At 38.9% G+C, this 23948-nt stretch overlaps 1 protein-coding gene across 2 annotated transcripts in view; it reads right to left on the bottom strand.

Moving 5' to 3' along the window:
* The window catches only part of LOC149171821 (persulfide dioxygenase ETHE1 homolog, mitochondrial-like), a 139077-nt gene that overhangs the window by 35386 nt on the left and 79743 nt on the right, over window positions 1-23948 (bottom strand). For both annotated transcript variants that reach the window (XM_089424127.1, XM_089424128.1), the window contains exons 2-6: window positions 14436-14564; window positions 14093-14200; window positions 13335-13469; window positions 6094-6135; window positions 5911-5970 (exon numbers count right to left, since the gene is read on the bottom strand). In XM_089424127.1, coding sequence (XP_089280253.1) covers window positions 5911-5970; window positions 6094-6135; window positions 13335-13469; window positions 14093-14200; window positions 14436-14564 — 474 coding nt within the window. The remainder of the gene's footprint in view (window positions 1-5910; window positions 5971-6093; window positions 6136-13334; window positions 13470-14092; window positions 14201-14435; window positions 14565-23948) is intronic.

Genomic DNA, 23948 nt, shown 5'->3' with positions numbered 1-23948 from the left:
CAAAATGGATAGAGATTGGACAAGTGAGACAGTTATACCCTCACTTAGTCGATACTTGAAAACCAACTTTTGGCGGTCCAAAAGCTCTTTTTCAGTGGGAAGGTCGTGATCCGAATTGGATCCTTAAACATTTTCATGACTGTTTCAAATTATGTCAGATCAAATCTTATGAATAACAAGCTTATCAGAAATGACCTCTGGACAATGGCAATTATGGCCAGCACGGAACAACGAGGAACCTCGGTCAAAGTGTGTTGACCGTTGGCCCATGGAGACCGCGCAGGGACACAAATTGGCAACCTGAAGCCTAGATCCAGAAACAGAGGCAGTTTCTGTTTGCAAAGCGCTAATCGCGTATCGCAAAGCAAAACCCTCAGAGAAGGAAAGGCCCGAGCGCTTGGTCGCGAGGAAAACAGGAAAACCGTGCGGAAATCGTCAGAAGGCGGGTCCTGCACCCAAAAACCGGCAGGATATCACGTGCACTTCGAGCGGTAAGCAGGTTTGGCGGAGTTCAGCGCGATGCCACACACCGAGCGACACGTGTCCGGCGGATGAGAGAGAAAACCGCTTACATCGCGTGAGTAACGGTCGAGCAACTTACCCACGCAATATAAACGAAGATCGTAGGATCTGGAGGCTCCAAATCAACAGCGGAGAATCAACCCGATGGATGACCAGATTTGACAGGGGAATAGACTGAGGCGCATAAGAGTTGAGGTCCGGCATGACCGATGAGCTGGAAGAAGAATCAATTTCGCAGGCAAATCCTGGAGTAACGGAAATAACGACCGTTTAAAGAAAACTGACACTCAGTTCGCAAGGCGACAAGTGGCCGCCTCTCTGTGCAGCGTTACACAGCGATGATGACATAGAGCAGGGGAATTCCAACGGACAGAGGCAAGCGATCCAGGGAGCCGGGAAGAGGAAACGAACAGTCAGGGAACAGATTGGCTTTAAGCCACGAACAGACAAGGAGCAGAGGGGAACAGACGTAGAGAAAGAAGTGAATCGCAGAGAGCAGCGAAGCCGAGCTGACCTGCAGAGCAAAGGCAGTATCGAGCAGACAGAGACAAAGAGAGTCCGAGAGTCTGTGAACTCCAGAGAAGGCTTGAGAGGTTCAAGAAACTCCTCTATGTATACCTGTCAGGTATTGAGTACCAAATTGGACTCATACCATTGAGACCAGTTGAGGTCGAGATTCAGTAAGGGGGAGTCTGTGTACTCTAGAGGCTTGGGGGATCCAAGTACCACCCTACTGATCATTCTCTGTTAAGTGAGACTCAAATTGAGCTCGTTATTGTAAAATCTCTACTTTAAGACACAATAGAAAAGGCCACCACTAAAGGCTGGACCAGGAGACGTAGCCCAGGAGGATTGGGTGAACTCCTTATTAAATTTGTTGTGTTTTGTATTTGCTTACTGTGTTTCTCTTACTGTTTCAAGTGTCTGTGTATTTCGCAATCTTATCGATCCGTTGCTTAAAATAACATAGACACACCCCAGCACATGAGTCTGTAATACCTTTATTAATTAACTGAGATCATTCACAAGTGATTTTCAGATCAAGACCCTTCTTGACCTTGAAGTGATTGAGAATTCTAGGCTTGATGCTTCAACTTTGTAGATGCTTCCCATTGATGAATGTTCTTGAGTTGCCCTTTCCTTGATGTGTCACCTACGCTCTGAAACCATGTTGAAGAATCTAAGGAAAAGTAGTGTAGTGTGATTCTTCGTTACTTGATAACAATTTGTGATGCACTTTTACAATTTATCTTCTTCTTCTTATCAGTATGTGTGTTTCATCAAATTGCTATCAAAACAAAATAACAAGAACATAATGTTTGGCTCTCTGCCAAGGAAAACCCTTTGTAAGTTTTCTCTTATTGAAGCTTCTTATTTGAACAACTACCGAACCCTTGACCCTTGACTAGGATATCCTCCAAGCATAAGTCAGATCCTTCCTCTTTCTGCACTATAACTTCCGGCGCATGGACCTCTGTCTTCCGAACACTTTGCTCCTCAGTGCTTCATCCTCCTTCCGACACTTCGTTCTTCTTTCAACTTGTTAGTAACCTTTTCGCACTTGCTCTAGAGAAGACACTATTGATGAGACCTTTCTTCTTAGGATGGTTCCTTTCTTCTTTCCACCAATCAACTAACTTGGATGTAGGGTTGTTATGACTACATAAAGAGTTCTGATTCTCGCACATGTGACTATTTTCTACCCTAGAAAACACTCCCTTCAACTTCGATCTTGTTCCTTCTTCCTTCGTTTATGAGGGCTTCTCCTTCGCTTGTAGAGAGAGGTCTTGTAGACCTTGTTTGCACCCAAAACGGTGAGATAGGATGACCTTTACTTTTCTGCTACTATGGCCGCAGGCAGACCTTCCTTAACCTTGCACGTGTGGCTGTAGCTGCTCTAGAAACCGTCTCCTTACCCTCATTGTTCTGTCTCCTTATCACACTGCCCTTGTAACCCTTTTCCTTGGCTTTTCTTCGTCCTTCTTCGTCCTCTTTCTTGCTTGCAGATTTCAGAGTGAAGTGATCTCAAATGAGGAGTGGAAAGCCTCTATAAATAGAGGTATGTCCCTCCTCTTTAGGCAGACTTGAGAGTTTGCACTATAATTCATCTTTTATTCATTATTTCGCTGCTTGGAGACTTCGTTGATGCTAGGAGAGGATTTGACTCTGCTTGGAGGTGTTCCCATGACCTTGTACATGATGTAACATGCCTTCAAAGGGTCTCATCATAGTTACATTTTGACTTTGACTTTCTAGAAGCACTTTAAAATGTGCTTGACCTATTTTCAATGAGCAAGAAACTCATTGACAAATACTATAAAAATAATTTCTCTCTTCTTAAATAAATACAAATATCAAAATCACATTTATGAAGACCAAACCTAGTTACATTTCCTTCAACACCGTCCTCTTTTGCCGTCCGCTACCTCCTCTTCCCCTTCAACTTCTTCCTTGTGGCCTAGCACCAGGCCTAATTTAGGCCTCGGCCTCCCCTTTTAGGGCAGCCGCAAGCCTCAAGGGCTCTAAATCCCTAGGCTGCAGCCCTTTAGGGCCTTTCAGCCCCTTCCTTGAGCTAGACGGCAGCCTTCTAGGCTTGCCTTGGGCCTATTTGGACCCTTCTTCCTCTGACGTGGGGTTTTCTAGGCCTCATAACCTTAGCTGCAGGCCTATAAGGCCTTTCTTCATTGCCTCCTATGATTTTCCTAGCCCCACCTTGCCCTCATCCATCCCCTGGTTGTTCTCTGAAATTTTTGGACTGAATATTGGTGGGTTTTGCAAGGAGAAATTAGCTCAAGTTTGGTGTTTTCAGGTGCCAAGTTCATTGGAAAAATTTTGGCAACTTGGGCAAGCAATCTTCAAGGCCTTGGGCCTAGGTTTGATCTCTAAACCCTCATTTTCTCTCACTGTTTGCTACAGCTCTCTGAATCATTCATAACAGGGGTGAAATTCATGTTCAAATGCTCTAAAAATCACCTATAAATAGCCTAAGCACACTAAGAAATCCATGGTAAAAATTTACTGGTGTTTTGGTTAGTTGGGCATTGATTATTGGGCATAGATCAACTTGTTTGCTGACTGAAATATCTCTGCATAATCAGTTAGATCAGATCTGATATAATCTAAATCTACATCTTAAAAGGGCCTAAAAACTCATAATTTCATATTGGCAAACTTGTCTTCGGCATTCAGAAATTTTGGGCATCTTTTGGCATACACCCTCATATTGATAGCTCACTGTTTTCATGGTTCTTTTACTACTCTAATAAGTGATTTCAGATCTGATATAGCGCTGAATACTTCATCATAAGAAGGATGGCTAATTTTTGTTTTCATTTGGCAAGTCATTTAGTGTCGCATTGATCATAATTGGTTCTTACATGCTTGTCATTTCTTGGATCTAGAGTAGTTTACATGTTGTTGTTCTAAAAGTTTAATAATCGCTCGTTTAAATCTGATTGGGATATAAGTAACATAAGATCTATCTTTGCTCATGCTCTATACATCATAATTGTTCTTGTTTCATGGTTTTATAGCAAAGTGGTTTCTAATTGTTGCAAGTGCACTAACACATTTGTTGCTGTGAGTTGATTTATAAGTTCACTTCTAATAATAACACTCACTCAAGCACCATAATCTCAAACAACTTGGTGTTGAATAATTCAAGTTTCTTTGGGCATCTTAATCTATTTATCTTTTTTGGTTGGCATTAACACTGGCATAAGATCATTAATAATCGTGTTGTAAAATCATCATTGGAATATCTTGAGTAATTGTGATTGGCATCTTGTGTTGAGAATCATTGGCTAATTGCTCTAAATTCCTCTAATTGCTATCATTGGTTAAGCATCTTGTGGATCTATCTATTGTTTAGCATTGGAACTTAATAATTTGGTGCATTCTTGGTTATAAAATTGTTTCATAAATCGTCATTAAGTACTTTCGTCATAAGATCAATCATAACTTAATTACTTAAACACTAAACAAATCTTAAACCAAGAATCAGTCATCCACCTTGCATAAGCATCCTAAGTCTAGCTGCATTAATAAATTACCTCCAAGCATAGGCTTGGTTGATAGACATCTAGGGCCACCCTTTCTCATCTAGCTTGAGGGATTCAGCACCTTTCTAATGGTTAACACGGTGACCTTGCAGTCGTCAGAGCCACAGTCTCTGCAACACCGGAGGCATCAGGTGGTTGAAACACAGGGGGAGGTATCGTTAATCAATCCTTTGCTTGCTTCCTGTTGGCTTCCATCTCACAACCTACTCTAAAGACTAGTTCCAAAACAGTTAAAAGGAAGGTCTTACTTAGAATAGGCATATAACTAAAAGTAACCAAGATTCTTGCATCACACCTAGTTCTTGGGATTTGCATAGCATATAGGTTAGTGAACCATCTAAACAGCGATTGTCCATCTGGTTACTTGGTCTTTAAATTGATAACAAGCGAGAAATTGACTCTATAAGGCACTGGTCTCAAAGTTGAATTTAATCTAATCCCTAAATCTTGCTTAAATTAACCAAATAGCTAGGCCACTCAATAATGTCTTCGGGACTGGTTGGTTGCCAACTTGTCCTCTATCTTCACATTTCCATAGGGACTACCCCACATAGCCTGCTGTTAGGAAACAGCTAGAACGGAGAGGTCGGGGATCAGGGTGACAGCGCCCGACCTGAGTCGTTGTCATAGTGCTTGTACAATATGAGGGACAACTGGATCTATAATTGTGGATGCACAGCCGATTGGTAGTTGGGACCAAACAGCCAATGATCATGAAGATCTTTAGCCCAATATGAGGCTTCTCCCTGCAATAGCTTAAAGACACTTTGTTTATGCTTGGGCCAAAGGCCACTTTGTTTCTTGTCTCACTGACGGTCTTTGGTATGTCAGTTTATGCATATTGCTCCTGGTGGCAGTTTAAATATATGGGCTTCTGGAAGATAGACAAGCAGATTGAGTTTTGATAGTGCTTGTGGAGGCTGGATGTGCATCCCTTTTTTGTGTAAAATACATTTTCTGTACACATTCTGAACATATTAATAGTCAGAGGAAGCTTTAGAAAAGAGAGTGCATACAAGTAATTATAGGCAATAGATACCAAATGAAGCCCTGTAGTTATGTGTACCATGTCCATTATATTATCAAGTTGAATGATAGGTTCATTCGGTCAGAAGAGCATAATAAACCCTGGGGAACATCAGAGGTTTGAAGATTTTCCAATTTGAATTACAATGAGTGTGTAGTTTGAGCTGGTGACAATCAATTCTACTGCTAGTGAATTTAACAGGTAACTACATTCAGATTTGCAAAGCAACAAATCAAAATTTAAACTTATTCTTTGCTTAGATTAAAAGGCTAATGGATGTTGGATAAGGGTGGTCCTTACTGTATGGCCCTTATAATCATGAGCAGGAAACAGCAATGTGTCCTTTGGCAATGTCAAAATCTGACACAGGAAGAAAAATCATGTTATGTGAAGCAAAGGATGCACATCATAATTACCATAGCTGCATACCAACTTGCTATGCAGCCTGTAATTACCAAGTTCCATGCAAATTTATTCTCATACCTTTGAGTGCACAGATTTGTAAAGTTGTTCCGCACTTCCTCCCTGCAGATAAGATAGCCAGTACCATTCAAACATCCCAAACATTATAGATCTTAAAGAAATCAAATAAGACAGAATTCTGTAAAAACTGACAGTCCACATGGATTTGATTTTCCTTCAATGAATTGGAAAGTTGTCAGACTCAAATTTAACTACTTTGTAGGTAATATTTAACAGACTGATCATACTTATCACTACCAAGATTGAAACACTATAACGATTTATCTTGACAAGGTCATTCAATACAACCACTCATCATTCCTGATTGTCAATGCTTGCTATATTTTTAAGGGATCGCATTCATTTTCTTGCAAGTAGAGAAACTAAAGACAGTATAGTACTTCACATAAGATATATGAAAATCTGCCCAACTTAAGAGACTAGAGTATGAACTTATGCACATTATCTTCAAGTCAGTATTTCACCTTTCCACATAATAGCAAAAACACAGTTTGAAAGGGAGTACCTTCAAAAAAAACACTTCAAACTTTAACACCTTCTAATCGGTTTCCAGACACAACAGTCAGGGATGTAAATCCCTGTTACCCAGATCATTAAGGATAGCTGCAATGCTGACACTACAGAATAATTTGTTACCCTTTGCAATTAAAATATCATAGAAACATTTTTGCACAACATTCCATTGTCTTCAGAGGAGTGAGACTATCAACAGCACCTAAATGGGATCTTTGCATCAAGAATACTAGGAGACAGAATGTTACTATTTTGTTCAATGAAATCAAGCCATTCCACTCCAAGTTGTGTTGCATAAGGGGTTGTTTTTCAAGTACTTGTATTTTTATGATCCAAATGATAAAAGGAAATAGTATGGTATTATTAAAAATTATAAAATATGATAACTGTATACTAGAGATGAAATGAAGGTCATCCAGATTCTAGATTACAGGATGAATTTCTGTACAAAGATATGGTCAAACTGGAACATGTCATATGATCCACTCAACTGCAACTGATAAATGTATAAAGGGGTTGTTCATTGATCTGCAACTGCAAACTCAAAAGGCTTACATGTCACTTACAACTAAAACTTGGTTATGGCTACATTAAGTTTAAGAGACTTATAACCTCTATTACTGGCTTTGCAAACACAATATCAAAGGACACTTCAACCTGTACCCATTTTTCAAGATTGATTCTTACTTTGGTAAAACATTCTTGTGACAAACTTGGATTCTCCATACAGACCCTAAATAAACGTTGGTTTATTAGATTTCTTCAGGATATCCCCAGATAACCCACCTAAACATAACCAGAAGGTCAAAAGAGAAGTAAATAAATATTGCAAAAAAAACTTCTAAGCTAATGTACTTGATTCCTCACCCTAACACACAACACAGAGACATGCAGATATAATGGAGTGAACTCGCTCAGTATTTGCAGAAGAAATATATATTTTATTAATTGAGTCAAAAAGTGATGATTACAATGAATGAGGGCTCTGACTTTAAAATAGCCCAAGAGCCATTACATGAGGGAGCATGATATTTAATCGTGCCGCTCAGTCTAAAAATGAAATTAATTTAGTAGAATAATTTACAATAATTTTATACATAACATTGCCTTCCTCTCGAAAAGATGCTTTGTCCTCAAAGCATATGTAACGACAGGTGTTGTTGACGAAATGCTTATGTCTCCCAGGAAGCTTCTTCTGGTAGGTCTTTCCACTTAATCAGGTATTCTTTGATTACTCTTGATCGCAACTTCTTTTCTCTAGTGGAGATTATACCTTCTGGTTCTAAAATGATCCTCCCTTCGTCATCTAAAGTCGGAAGTGTTGTTTGTGCTGATTGGCGTTTTCCAATTGCCTTTTTAAGGCAAGATACATGGAAAACGTTGTGAACATGACTTTTATCAGAGAGGCTTAAGTTGTATGCTACTTGGCTGATCTTTTTGTTAATCTAGTATGGTCCATAGAATTTTGGTGCCAATTTGTTTTTTCCCTTCTATTTTAAAGATAACTGCTTGTAAGGCTGAAGTTTAAAAAATTACCCATTATCCAAGTTCAAATTCTCTCTCTGTTCTGTTTCGATCAGCCTATTGCTTCATACGATTTCTTGCAATATTTAGATTTTCTTTTAGTGCTTGGACAACCTTTTGGGTTTCTTCTAACTAATCTTTAACTGCTGGAAGTTTTGTCTCGATAATGGCAAGGTCCTTCCATTTAGGAGGTTCGTAACCGTACAAAGCTTGAAATGGAGTCATTTTCGCTGAAGTGTGGTAAGTGGAATTGTACCACCATTCGGCAAGATGTAACCATTGAGCCCACTTATTTTGTTTGTTTGTTGCATAACAACGTAGGTAGGCTTCTAAACATTTATTGACAACTTCTGTTTGGCCATCTGTTTGAGGATGGTATGTTGAACTCATGTTGAGGTAGGTTCCTATATGTTTGAAAAATTCCTTCCAGAAATTACCTTTGAATTTGGCATCTCTATCGCTAACAATGACCTTGGGAAACCCATGTAATTTGTAGACATTCTTGCAAAATATCTTAGCAATTTGTTTTGTTGAGTTTGATTTCCTCATTCCAATGAAGTGTGCATACTTGGTGAGTTTGTCGACTACTACGAGAATTTTTTCCTTGCCATCAAACACAGGTAACCCTTCGATAAAGTCCATTGATATTTCCTCCCACTTCTAATTTGGAATATTTAAGAGAAGGAGCAATTCAGGTGTCATAATGTTCTCATTTTTATTTCTCTGGCATTTATCGCATTTTGCTACATATTTTTTAATATCATTATTCTTTTCCTTCCAGAAAAATGATTGGTGTGTATTGTAATAGGTTTTAAAGAAACCTACATGTCCGACTGACAATGATTCATGGGACTCTTTGAGAACTTTGGCTTTAAATTTAGAATTTGGACTTAGGTAAATTCCCCCCTTGTACCACAAAATATCGTTTTTCCATTCAAATTTTGAATTCTAAGGGTTATTGATTATAACACTTGTTTCTGGATCTTTTGCATACTCACTTCGAATTTCATTAAGCCATTCTGGGATAGCAAATGAAATTGCAAGTAATGATGATTCTTCATCTTTCCTGGACATAGCATCTGCTACTACGATGTCTTTCCCTTTCTTATGTAATATATCCATGTTGAAGGTAGCAATTTTTTCGATCCACTTTTGTTGTTCTATAGATAGTGTTTTCTGCTAGAGGAGGTGTTGAAGACTATTATGTCTTGTTCGTATTAAGAACTTACTTCCCAAGAGATATTGTCTCCATTTAGCGAATGCATGCATAATGGTGAGCATTTCCTTATTGTATGTAGACTTGAGACATTCTCGCTTGTTGAGCTTCCTGCTTTCAAACGCTACTGGATGACCATCCTGCATCGATACTGCTCCTATGCCAAGACCTGAAGCGTCACATTCAATTACAAAAGGATTTGCAAAATCTGGAGTTGCTAATACAAGTGCCTTGGACATGATTTTCTTTACGTCTTCAAAACATTTTTTTGCCTTATCATCCCATTTAAAGGAGTTCTTTTTCAACAGATTTGTTAGGGGTGCAAATACATGAGCATAATTTTGAATAAACCTTCGATAGTATCCAGTCAACCCTAAGAATCCTCTTAATTTGGAGATGTTATTTGGTTTGGGCCATTCTTTTATCGCTTTGATCTTATTAGGATCTACTTTTACTCCTTCCTTGGATATTATGTGTCTGAGGTACTCTACCTCTTCTTTTCCAAAGGTGCACTTGGACATCTTTGCATAGAACTGATGTTCTTCTAATATAGTGAGAACTTGCTCCAGATGTTGTATCTCTTTCCATGTTTTACTATAGATTAGAAAATACCAGATGGAGCGAACTCGCTCAGTATTTGCAGAAGAAATATATATTTTATTAATTGAGTCAAAAAGTGGTGATTACAATGAATGAGGGCTCTGGCTTTAAAATAGCCCAAGAGCCATTACATGAGGGGGCATGATCTTTGGTCGTGCCCCTCAATCTAAAAATGAAATTAATTAAGTTAGTACAATAATTTACAATAATTTTATACATAACATATAAATAAAGTTCACATATGGATATACACAAATTCTCTCAACCACACATGCATGCACATATATACTGTAGCACCATCGAACCTCCAAATCCACAATTTCAAAGTTTTGAACTTGAACATCAACCTGCACCCATACCCACATTCCCAAACCCTGGCACCCTTGCTTATGATGATCTTCCTTCCAAACTAAATTATTCATGACATGACATTGGCGAATTCAGCCCCCAAAAGTAGCCATAACCATTACTTTTTATGTGTTTCCATGAAATACAATAATTTCAAGTTGGTCAATCTTTTGAAATCAACAAATTAATGCAATTACACATATCTAAGTATGCAAAATCATGATGTAAAATGCCTGAGAACCAGTGGCAAGTGTTAATTTCATAATTCCAGATCTGGTGTTAATTCCTAGCGATTTTTTATACCCAGAAAATATTTGTGCAATTACTAACTGTAAAACACACTGGAATTTTTAACAGAAAATTAAATAGCAAAAGCACACACAGATCTCCTTCCTTCAAAGTTATAGCTCTGATACCATGTTAATTTCTTAATTCTAGATCTGGTTTGAATTCCTAGCAATTTTTTATGTCCAAAAAATATTTTTGCGATTAGTGAATGTAACGCACTAGATAATAAACTATAAAGCATATACAGAAGAAATCTTTCACAAAGCAAATAACCCTCCAATTACTCTACACTTTTATTATATGAATAATGAGGGCTCCCTTACTAGGAAAATAGCCCATAGAGAAAATACAAAATTTACAGCAATAGAACCTAGACAAATTGATTCCCTGAAAACTCTGGATCTATACCAACCAAATCTCTCCCACTCGTGCATCCTCTGGACCACCTGAAACCCTCACACGTGCAGCCTGTAGCAATGCCTACACACTCGCACATGTGGCCCATGCACAGTCTACCTTGCATGTGCGGCCCAATCTGCTCACATGCTTAGCCCGAGTTGTCTCTCCCTCAAACATGCATCTAGCTACAAACCTGTGCTAAGAACTAGTACAGCCTTTGGCCTCCACTTAGTCTCTTTCTCTGTAATTTTTCTGCTACAAAACTTCCTCTCTCTTCAACCCTAAGTATCACACTTACTAAGAAAATCCCTTTCTCAAATCTAAATATCACTTGTGTCTTTCTCCTCACCTTAGCCTTGCTTTTATAATTTCTCATTGAGCTGAATCCCTAACCTTAATCTCCAAAGTGATGGACGGCTAGGATTAAATCGTGATTCGTAACCCACTTGAGATTAATGGTTGAGATTAAAAGAAATTCATGAAAGTAATAATTTACTTTTTCCTTAGTTTCTTTAGCTCAGTAGCCAACATAATTAATTATGTGATTTTCCTAATTTGGTCTTAGGCTAAATTACAAAAGCAACTTACTCAATAAATTGAGCCAGTATGCTAAAAAGACTTTGGACAACTGCTACATGCTTAACACTTAGCGAATGCATAAGTACATGTCCACTACTACACTCATCAACAGCAAGGAGGTACAATGACAAACTAAAGGTCACAATACAAGAATAAAGAAAATTAATTTGTGGAATTGAAATCCAAAGTGTTATGCTCTACCGTGCCTACAGCTCATGATATTCTAATTGAGCCCGAGGAGGAGAAAGGGTGTCATTTTCACTTTTAGATATTGGTTATGGAACTCCATTTCATTTCGTAATGGATAATGGCAATCGAAGGAACTTGATCAGTGTTGATATACTCAAGTGATTTGTCTTAGCAACTCTACCTTTCCCTCGGGCCCCAACCCTATAGAATTGGGCTGAATGAAGTTAAGGAAATATTAGTCAATAAGTAGTGCAAATTTCAGATCAAATCAAATTGTTCCACAATTATGTCCTTTGTGACGTAGCACCAATGGAAGATTGCAATGTCCTAGACTCCTAGTAGAAATCCATTCATGTGGAGGTGCCATGGTATTTATGAATTCTGTCAATGGAGTGTCAGCCCAGCACTAAATAATGCTTAAGATCATTCAACATGCCAATGTCCAGTTGACAGCCATTAAATAGTGTTGGAAGCTAATCAACCATTCTCAAAACTTTGTAGCTCCAATGATCAAGTCACAAGATAAGACCAAGAATACGATGCAAGTGCAAGTCTCTTTAATCATGCAACCAATGTGATAGAAGCAGATCAAATCCCATATGGAAGAGTACTACCAGGCTGTGTTATAACTGGGCCACGAGGAGGAAAAGGTGTTTCATTCTATTTGAGTGCATTTTGCTCCATAAATGAGCAGATTAGATAAGAGTGGATAGAAAGTGAGAGCAAACAGAGAGGGTTTTCATACTGTAGCAACCCATGGGCCACAGGTCTCACTACTTTGTACTTACATCCATTTCCATTCAAAGAAAGAAAGCACATAGCAGCCTCACCTTCCAGCTAGGTTTTCTCCCATAAGGATTTCCCATATCATATCTTGTGTTCAATGTGGTTTGTGAGTTTTATTTCGTTGTTCTCTATTTTTCTACATTTTATATATTGCGTGCACAAAAACAAGTTAATAGATCCACAAGTCTAAGGAAACAACCCCCATAGTAAAGATTTCAGATTTTAAGTACAATTGTATCAGATATGTTGTGACGCAGTGTTCAGTGGAATATCCACGACAGTTTATATATCATGTTGTCATGAAGAAAAGGCTGGCCAGCAGAATATATAAATTATATAAAACAACGTTCATGTCCGACAGTTTCAAAAAGTCAGAAAGCAATTTAATCTGAATCATCCATTACCTTCTTTCAATGCAGTCCAACTCTTGCACCCAACATTTTATCATGCTTAACAAACTTGTCAAAAAGGCTAAATGTTATTAAGTAGAAAGAGTTAACTTGAGAATTAACTTTTCAAGTTCGGCCAGGAATTCCTGGTCATCTTGGCTACAGTCAGCACACATGGAGCACAAAAGAGTCATCTTCTGCTGAAGACTTCTTACAAAGCTTAAGAATAGTGAATAGAACCTTTTTAGCAAATTAGGCAATTCATATTCTGTGGGATAGTCTTTGGCAAGGCTAAGCATATTTTTTTAACTACGGTGGTCACAAGCCAAACAAAGTGTGATGATTCACAATTCATATTTGGATATAAAAGCTTTTACTTTCAAATTTCCATATGCCACAGAAACCCTTGCCTGAAAATCAGTGCGACCACAGCCACGTATTAAAAGAGCATCTCCAGTGAAAGCCATTCTTGGATTAGGCTGGCCAGGGCCTTCACCTGTTACGTAAGTCACACACCCTTGTGTGTGACCAGGAGTAGGTCGAACCTGCAAATACATGAGAGGAATTTTCAGATTATTTTCCACAGTTATCTTGTGGGATAGATCAGTTATCAACCCACCATCATATATTAATTTCTAAAGATAACATAATTTTCTGTTTGTTGCAAATTGATTGCAAACTACAGTACTTCAAGCATGCTTAAGAGACTGTAGAATGTGGAATGGACAATAAAAGGGTTCAAGTTCTTGTTACTATATAATGAAAAAGAATACATAATGCCAAAGAAGGAATTTGTGTGCACTGTGAAATGAAGGCACAAAATAGTATCAATATATAAACCTCATTTGGACACTGCATTTGTTGGTAATTAAACAAAGAAAAATGCAATAATTTTGTTGCAGACAATTAAATTTTCTTTGGCAAAAGAAAAGCAGCTCTAAATACATTCATTAACCTCCTCCCATAAAGGCAATGTGATATATAACCAAGTCAAAAAGAAGATGTACTGCCAAATTTCAAAACATAGATACACAGGAAGAAATATTCAAAGTGTATATTTACTTGACAAACAGAGTAATTCCATGTATGAGACTCACAATCTCAAATCCAGGACAAATAACAATTCCTTCTGAACCCCTTTATAACAAGAAAATGCTGTGCAAGTTACCTCCAGGAACAGATTGCCAACATAAATTTTGTCGCCACCATTGACAAATACATCTGCTTTTGCTTTACTTGCTTCTGATATCACAGACTTTACACCTGGCATTTTAGACTGCCAAAATAAAACAAAATCCATCCATAGTGTCATTGAGATTTGCCACAACGTTAGACACTTCAAAGCACATCCTTGAGAGTCTAAAAAGCACCCTACTATCCCCACCCAACCAGTTCAATTATGATATAAGATTGTAAAACGCAAATTATGCTTAAAACCTTGGTCCTTTTCCCAATTTCACTGTAATGCATGACATCATCAATAATCTGGGAGCAATATAATAGAAGTGTACCTTTATCAGACCAGTCCCTGTAACATGATCAGCATGCACATGGGTATTCATGGCATATATCAGTTGTAAGCCTAGCTCCTTTATTAGAGTAAGATCCCTGTCCACTGTTTTGTCCACTGGATCCACCAACTACAGAGAAAAATATTCTTGTAAATATATGAACTCTATATCTGTATCAGTTTGAAGTGTCTTATCAGTTGAAATCTTAAACAGTTAACCATCCATTGATGCATCTAATTCACAGCTAATTTTGCTCACTATATTGTAATAGGAGATCAGAGGCTATTCAGAAAAGGCATAAGTAGAGATTATCTCAAGCGAAACATTTAGAGGCCAGTAAAGAAACAAAAAAATGGACCTACAAAATAGGCACTGAAGAATATTGGCAGGGAAGGAAACAGTGGTGCTCTGGCACCCTCTGCATGCATTGTTAGGATATTACAACCCTGGGAGTAAGTTTAAACTTTAAATACAACTTCAAGTTGGTCTAATGCTCTTTTAAGTCAAGTGTGGTTTAAATGTGTTTCTTTAGTGTGTTTATGTACTTTATTAATCCAGAGGTTACAATCATGTCCCATACATAAGTGATCTGACAGTTCAACATCTCCTCGATTATAATGCTACTTTATTTGTGGCTGGTACCCAATTGGTCCATGATATCTATTTAAAGAGCATGGAAGAACATTTGTCAATGATTTATGAGAGTTATTTTCATGTCAATTACTTTGAATTAATGAATTGCTTTTAGTGTCTTGCACTATTTTCCCTCTTTGAGGGATTTTAACCACATAAATATTTTAATATTGGTCTCACTATCTTTGACCTGTATGTGAGCAAATGTATTCTTGGTATCCAAACCTGTGTGATTATACAAGATTTCAAACATTGTATCAGAGTGCATTTTGATCAAGATCCCAATAGCCTGCAACAACTATGGAAGGATATTTGTGTAGATCAAAGTTTGAGTTCGAACTTTGTCACTTGCACAACTAAATCTAGTAGTTGTTTTGCATGCATGAAGATCAGTTGGGTTTCTGCAATTTCAGAGCATTTCTGGGCCAAGTGGACTGTTCCATTGCACCAGGAACATCATTTCCAACTATACACACCATTTGTATCATTCAAAAAGTGTAAAATCTTTGATTTGTGAAGTTATTTCTCTAGCTTTCCCTGGGCAAAGTTTTCAGTTTGATGGCATTCCATCAACCTGTGTATGCTCCTTGCCTTGCACTTCAAGCGATTTTGGCATATCAGACTGTGAAATTTCTGGCTACCCAGATGATGCTATTAACCCAGTTAATTATTTCCTGTTACTTATTCACGGCACATTAATTCTTTTGTGGGAAGTAACGAATAATAACATAAACAGCACCAATCACAAAATCAAATTATAGGAAATATACGATAAACCAATCACACAATTTACACCAGTATTTTTGGACAAAATGTTCCTGGAAAAACCCCGATGTGGGGAAAACCAGTTTTTAGATCTGATAGCTTTTTATTAATATTTTCAACAAAAACCGCTATGGACAAATTACAACTGCTTGCCTGACAGTGGCAAAGCTCCGGCAAGATTTTTATCTCCACCTCTTGTTGAATTTTGTAGCTATGGTCAGTCTTCATAATGTTTCATTTGTACTTGTAATGATGAAATATAAATTATATTTGTAAAAGAAAATTATATGAAGCATGTTCTTCATGCTTGCAAGAAAAGAAATGTTTTCGATTTTTGTATTCAAAAAAAAATATTATAAGGCACGTTCTTCGTGACCGTATCAAAGCGGGAAAATGAAAATTTGAATTTTTATTCTAGACACCACAAGATGCCAAGTCGGACTACAAGTGATGAAGTCGGCCATATCCAAGAGGCGCCTATTCAACCCCTTCCAAAATGTATATATAGAGACCACTTGTCTCAACTCCAAGCACAATTTGCATCTCATCAATCAAGAGTAATTCTGATCTAGCATAGCAAAGAAGGATGAATTAAAGAAGAAGAAGCCAAGCTCTAGAAGAAGACACTTGCACGTGTGATCTCTCTTTCTTTGCTACCCTCACACGTATGGTTGATGATCTGAAATTTCTATGGTAAAGATCCGAAAATATGAGGCAAAGGAGAGGCCGAAATTCAGCCTTAGTGCAGAGCTAGTCCGAGCTTGTGAAGAGGCATCTTGAAGTATTTTGGTGAAGCTTTGACTTGGCATCTTGAGGCATCTTGTGGTTGTCATCTAACTGGTTAGTTTGACTTTGATGTATCTCTTGTTGCATTTATTCTCTAAAGAAAAGGTTGGCAGGGTCTTCCCCCCTTAGTGGATTTTCCCAGGGTAAAATCTTCTTGTCTCTTTATGCATTGTGATATACATTGATCTATTGTCTCTATGGTTGAATTTTTGAATGTGTAATTGCTTAATGAACTAAAAGAGCTAAATAATCATCTAAATCATTGGAAGTAATTATCGAGTTTCAGAAATAAGTATTTGCATCTATTGTACTGGAAAAATCAACACGGTTTCAGAGCTTTGGTGAAGGAAAGAGCACAGAGATCACTCTTGAAGAAGTCCTATCTTGAAATCACTTTGAAGATGTTGAGAAACCAAGTACTAGAAGATAATGATTTGTTTCTCTTAACTTGATAATTACTTGTGAGTGCTTGTTGGCTTCTTATTACTTATATTATCTTCTTCATCAAGTAATTATACAAATGTGCAAAATATAAAGATCACAAAGAGACAAAGAACACCAAATATTAGGCTCCAAGCCAGGGCAAAACCCCACAAGGGGGGAAATCAAAACAATCATTCACTTATAGAATCAGATCAAAATGAGATATCCAAGACTCAAAGATCAAGACCAATACTGCCACAAAGATCCCCAGTCAACTCTCCTCCAAGTCACCTCTAACCAAGTCAAAGTCAACGAAATTGAATGCCAGTCAAACCCTCTGAATTCTAGTCAAATTGCAGAATTTTTAGACCAGCAGTGAAGGATGAATTCCGGACCTATAATTTTCACTAATATGCCACAGAACCTTCGCACATGTGAGCAGAAACAAGCTAGAAAACCAAATTTTATCTCTCCTTTGACTTCAACTCTTCTTCTTCTTGATTAGGCACAAAAATCGATGATGTATGTGATGAGTGAGTGAATGTCTCCAAGAGGTCGAGTTGTCTCATATATATACTTGTCCAGGAGGGTCGAATAGCTGCCACATGGGCTAAATTGTCCAAGGAGGGTTGACTTGGTCTTGTGTTGACTCTTTGACTCAAAAAAAATCTTTTTTTCTTTACAAAACGTAATGGGACTTGACTCAAACACTTTTCTTTTGACTCTTAATAAATTCTTTTTTACCCAATTGACTCTATAAGCATGAAGAACATGTTTTTGACCAAAAATAAAAATAATAGTAATGAATAATAATAATAATATATCAATGATAAATATCACATTTTATTACATTATGAAGACCGACACTAACTACATTTTTCAACACTCCCTCTTAACTAGGGAGGTATTCATAATGACACAACATGATACTCTCAAATTAAAATATTCATATAAGAAAAGATCTGGATTGATAAGCATCAATGATGATTTACATCATCATAGCCAGCATTGTCAAAATATCGAGGCCTAGACAAATATGCACTATCTCTCCACTAGATCAGAGCACAACGCTGGGAGGCATAAATTTGGACACCACCGCCTCTCAAGGCACATACCCCACCTAGGTGTTCCTAAGGTATGACCTCACAAGACCATTTCCTAATCCAAGGAAAAGTACATCCTCCGAACCATTCTTTACCAAGTCCATGTATCCAACTTAGGATGTTAATCCTAGTCAATCACAATACATGACTCAAGAATGTACGTCCCTAATGCTTATCCAATCCACCATTCTCCCTACTAGTGTTCATGCACTAGGCTTACCGTTGTTAGTCCTAGCCATAGTACGTGACACATGGAGAATACAATGTCCACCCTCACTCTCTCTCAACCAAGGATGAGATCCACACTCACTCTCAATCAGGGAGCAGATAACCACAAGCCTAAGCTTGCCTCAAAAATATTTAACCTTTTATGAAAGGGAACTTCATCTATTCATCAACTACTTGTTCTTCCGTGGAGATATGTTCGAGCTTCTCAACTTCTATCTACATCATACTCACGAATCATAAAGCACCTCGACCTTCTTGGTTTTTTGACAATCTTCATGCAGCGTTGATCAATATTGTAATTGATGTCAACAAGTAATTCATCAAACACTTTATGAAGCCAAACTTCTACATAGTTGATTTTACAAGCCTTCATAACTTCTTTCCTTGCATTGCAACAGAGTTTTGCTTCATGCTTTTTCAAGAAAACATATCAGTAACAAATTGTCTCACAACTGCTACAACTTTTGCCTCTACAGAATTATGCTACATACTCTTCTAGAAGACCATACTATATCTCAATCATTAGTAGTAACTCTCATTATTATCAACACTTTCCAAAACAATCGATGTAACCTCAAATCCCAAGTTGTAAGATCCTTCATGTCAATAAAAATTCAATACTACTAACTTCACATTCTTCCGAGAGATTCCATTGAATTCCAAGTAGAAATGACCATCAGTAGTGTCAACATTAGCTTTGTTAATGATGTGATCAAAGCTTCAAACCAATTAGCTGCTAGATCAAAACTCTTCACTGATGTTGCCATATATTTGTAGACTGTCAACCAACCTTCTGTTGTCGCTTCCAAAGACGACCTTGGATTGCTTACAAGACCAATGCCTAGAACATCTAGATTTTTTGTGTCTCATATGATTCTCGGGAAACTGGAGACATCACGTATATTTTTGTGTATATATATATATATATATATATATATATATATATATATTCAAAATATATAATAAACAACATGGGTTGGTTCATTCATCTAAAGGTGTAAGCCATGTATTTCTGGTACTTCTTCACATATACAACTCACAGAAATATATGCATAAACTAGTGGAGGTCGAGTATTTCAAGGACCTACAGTTTAATAAGCTTTGACAGAGCAATGAGAGAGGATAAGGAGAAAGAGTAACTCATCACATAGAGCTTGAAGCCTCCAGAATTCTACACTTATCTGAGTTAAAGGTAGACATAATGGATGAAAGAGGATGGGTGCGATGATTCATGGAGTGCAATTTTAAAGATATAATATCAAAGATCCATACAGGCACATGCATTAACAAGTCAATACAAATGAATCTATAAGAACATATGAAACATTTCTAGCAGCTACGATTACATGAATTTAAAGAGGAAACATGAACATAATGGAATTTAACAGAGGGATAACATACTGTAGTACTCGAAGGGGCAATCACCACCATTTAATTAATATTCTGATAGCTGCATATCATAAAGTCATGCAGTCTTGAATATAACATGTAGTTCTTTCTTTAGGATTCTGAACCTCTGTGAAGTGTTGCTTCCCACTATTTATCTGGAGAGGGGAGCATTGAACATTAATTACAACAAAATATCTTCAGCCAAGCCTCAGCTGTCAGATCGACTAGCTGTCTCGGCTTGGGATGGCTCTATGGCCCAAAAATCACTACAAAAGATTAATTGCTTCATTAAATGGTCGACACATTACATGATAACAAAATAAATCAACAAGTAGATGGAAACACCAACAAAATCTCTCCATGCCCATCCCTGGGATTGCCTTTGCTCAAGTTGTTGCTTGCCCATGATCTGGCCACCTGTGTCACTCAGTCGATTCCCGTCGCTTCTGCCTTTACTACTCGGATTATTCGTTCTTCAAAACTGGGAGCGGTCAATTATCAGTTTAATGCCACAGTATAGGATCAGAGGTCGCCTGGGTAGTACTCTGTCTTCCCTCTGCGTGGAGCACCATGCTGGATCATCAAGTCCTCCCGAGATTCCATGTCTTCATTTACTCTGTCAGCGTCGACCCTGGTTTCGTGTCACAAGGGGCCTTTCTGAGTCAGCCCATGCCAATTTTGAATGTTGCATCTCCTTTCTTAAATGCCTCAATTTTCGACCCACCACGCCTTTAAAGTTTTGCATTACTTTATCGCAGAGTTATTGCATCGGGGTTTTCCATTAAAGGTCCTTACAGGACTAGACATTCTGATCTACTTTAGCCCCTTTTGCTTCATGTGACTAGGGGCTACGACCAAGCTTTTAGTCTTTGGGTGCTAGGACCTTTGGGCTCGTGTCTGTGAGGCTCGGCCCTTTGTTAAACAAAATCCCGCGTATCGGTGATTTCTGATGCTCGCCTTCGGTGTCTCCCCTTGACACTTGCGATCGCCGATATGCGAGATTGGGCCCACCCAGGATATCGCAATCGGCCATTTCATAGTATTTCCTCTATTTTCTCCCCTTGACACTTGCGATCGCTGATATGCAGGGTTGGGCCCACCCGGGATATCGCAATCGGCCATTTCATAGTATTACCTCTGCTTGCTCTATTTGATGACCGTGTTGCTGGATATACACCGAAAAATACCCTCGTCATCCCACTGAGCGTGTTAGGGTCCAACCCTAACCCCTTTATTTATGTAATAAACCCAAAAGGGTCGTGTCATAGTCATGGTTAGTTAAAGAGTCAATAAAGCCCGTATTAATAATTGTAAGTGGTTGACCCACATTTAAAAAAGGGACCACAGTTAGTTGCAACGGGCCATTTTTAATAAATAAAGTGGTTAACCTATGTTATGCAAAGGACCACTAGTCGTTAGGTTGTTGAAGCTCATTTAGCTATAAACAGTCGTAGTTAGAAAGGAAAGATCATCTAGTCTTATTTTGTAATCAAGCTTTGCTCTGCTGGAGGTTGCCCCCTTGAAGAGGCAAGTGAACATTGCTTTATCTCTGAATAATAAAATACTTGTTGTTTTTCTCATTTTATTCTATGTTCTGGGTTGTATTTCTTCGCATATTTGGTATTCTGGAATTTCTCGCAAGTCAAGAACATAACAAGTGGTATCAGAGCACTTTCCAGGGCCGCTGGTACCTCCATTTCTGGCAGAAATTTTTTTTAGGCTAGAGACGTGTTTCGATGTCTTTAAACCACGAAATTTGTCGTTGAGCGCATAAACCTGCGGATTTGGGGAGGCATGCACGCAAGAAATACAACAGGTGGTCACGCTTGTTATACTTCCTTGTAACCCCTGTGGGCACCCCTTTGAGTAGTAGCGCATTAGACAGAACCGCGCATGGATTGCCTTCCACGTACCCTTTGGGTATATCGGAAGCTGCCTAGACTCACCTGAAACCTCGCCTTAGATAAGCCATCGGTCGTCTTGCTGCTACAATACATTGAGAACAGCACTCAGGGAGATTACTCGCGCGTACGATAGGGTAGTCGGGTAGTACGGCTAAGGGTACGGTTGATCCTCCTTAGTGCCCTGAAAGATTGGGCCGAGTACTATTGTTGGACCCTTATGTATATTGCGATCTGTAGCACCTGACACTCCTTTATGACCATAGTTCCCTCGACTCTCTGAAGATCACCCATTATCTTATTTGCAAGATCAGATCCACCAGTTGGGGTTCTACCGCCGCAGTATGATTCAGATCTAGTAGTTGGGGTTCTGTCGTCGCCGCCACAATCAGATCCTCATCCACCAATTGGGGTTCTGCCGCCGCAGTACAATTCAGATCTAGTAGTTGGGGTTCTGTCGCTGCCGCACCAATCAGATCCACCAGTTGGGGTTTTGCCGCTGCAATCCAACTCACATTCAGTTGTTGGGGTCTCATAGGCAAATCTGACCCTCTGCGCAGTAAGGCTTGTGGCTGCTATAGTCTGGGCCCGATTTTCGTAGGACATTGGGCAGGATCAAGTTTTCTAGAAATTGGCCACTGCAGTATTGATCAGCGGGGAGTAAAACTCCGTGACCGAGATCTGTGTATGGTAGAAACCAGAGCTCAAGTCATGGGCAATGAGAAGATCGAGCGCCTTGAAAAAAGGTTGGATAATTTCTAGGAAGATATGCAGAAAATTACACAATTCATTGCACAATTCAATACAAGCACACCAGGGTTGCATCAGGAGGCACATGGTATTGATGAACACCTTGAAGGAGAATCTAGCCATCATATTCATTTCCATGGAAATCACCAACATTCCCACCCTCAGCCACCCAAGCTGGACATGTATAAATTTGATGGCTCTAATCCGGCAATATGGGTAGCACAAATGGAACAATATTTCATTATGAATGATATCCGCGATGATCCAACTAAACTACGTGTGGGAGCCCTTTACTTGGACCAAGAGAGATGGCAATGGTGGCAGTGGCATCGGAAATGCTATCCCGGGAACATAACTTGGTAGGTGTTCTCAAAATCCCTTTGTGACCACTTTGATAAAGAATCTAATTTTTTGGGTCGTCTTACTAAGCTCCGACAGACAAGCACAGTAAAAGACTACATTGCAGCCTTTGAGACATTGGCCATCCGAACAGAAGGTCTAGGAGATGAATTCTACTTGGAATGTTTTATAAGTGGTCTCAAAGAAGCCATCCAAGCACATGTCCAAATGCACCACCCACCTACATGGATAGACGCTTGCACAAAGGCTGCTGAAGTGGAATGTGCGTTAGCTTCCCAGTGTACTCGTCCAAATTTCATAGCCAAGGGACGCCCCACCCAAGCTCAGAGCCCTACCCAAACACTTAAGGTTCAAAAGGTGTCTCCAGCGAAAATGGCTGAAAGAAGAAAACAAGGATTGTGCTACTACTGTGATGACAAATACTCCCTGGGGCATAAATGCAAGGAACCAAAATTCTTTCAAATTGATGTTACTGATCACAGCTCATCTGAGGAAGCCCCACCCCTTGGGGGACCAGAGGACGAAGTTGAGGAAACCCAGCAAGACAATGAGCTCACAGCTACGCCAGAGGAACCAGTTATCTCGCTACATGCTTTGGCGGACATTTCTACGCCCCAAACTCTCAAAATCAGAGGCTTTATTAAACATCACCCTATAGTAGTATTGATTGATAGTGGCAGCACTCATAACTTTATCCATCAACGAGTCGCCGAAGTTGTTCATTGTTTTGTAAGGGCAATCTCTAATTTCCAGGTCCTTATTGCTGATGGGGGGACAATGAAATGTGAAGGCCGCTGTGAAAATATTAAACTTCAGATGGGAGACTACCACCTAAAGACCCACATGTTTGCGATTAACATGGGTGGTTGTGACATTGTCTTGGGTGTTGAATGGCTTCGCACACTAGGCCCAATCACAATGGATTTCCAAGAGTTATATATGAGCTTTAAGCAGAATGACCACATGCATACCCTCTGTGGACTCCAGGCAGGTGCTCCTTCTATCATCAGCTCGCATCGAATGGAAAAGTTGTTGAAAAAGGGCCATCATGGAGTTATCGCCCAGTTTAATGCCATCCAGGCCATAGAACCCACTACTCTTCATATTCATCTTGAGATGCAACAGGTCTTAAACCGCCACCAACAGGTATTTGACAAACCTAAAGAGCTTCCACC

Source organism: Pinus tabuliformis, chromosome 4_2 (assembly GCF_031772625.1).
Source record: "Pinus tabuliformis cultivar Carrire ecotype Pingquan chromosome 4_2, CPIR1, whole genome shotgun sequence".
Taxonomy (NCBI): Eukaryota; Viridiplantae; Streptophyta; class Pinopsida; order Pinales; family Pinaceae; genus Pinus; species Pinus tabuliformis.
The sequence above is the reverse complement of the archived record's forward strand: the minus strand, read 5'-3'. Positions and strand labels throughout refer to the sequence as shown.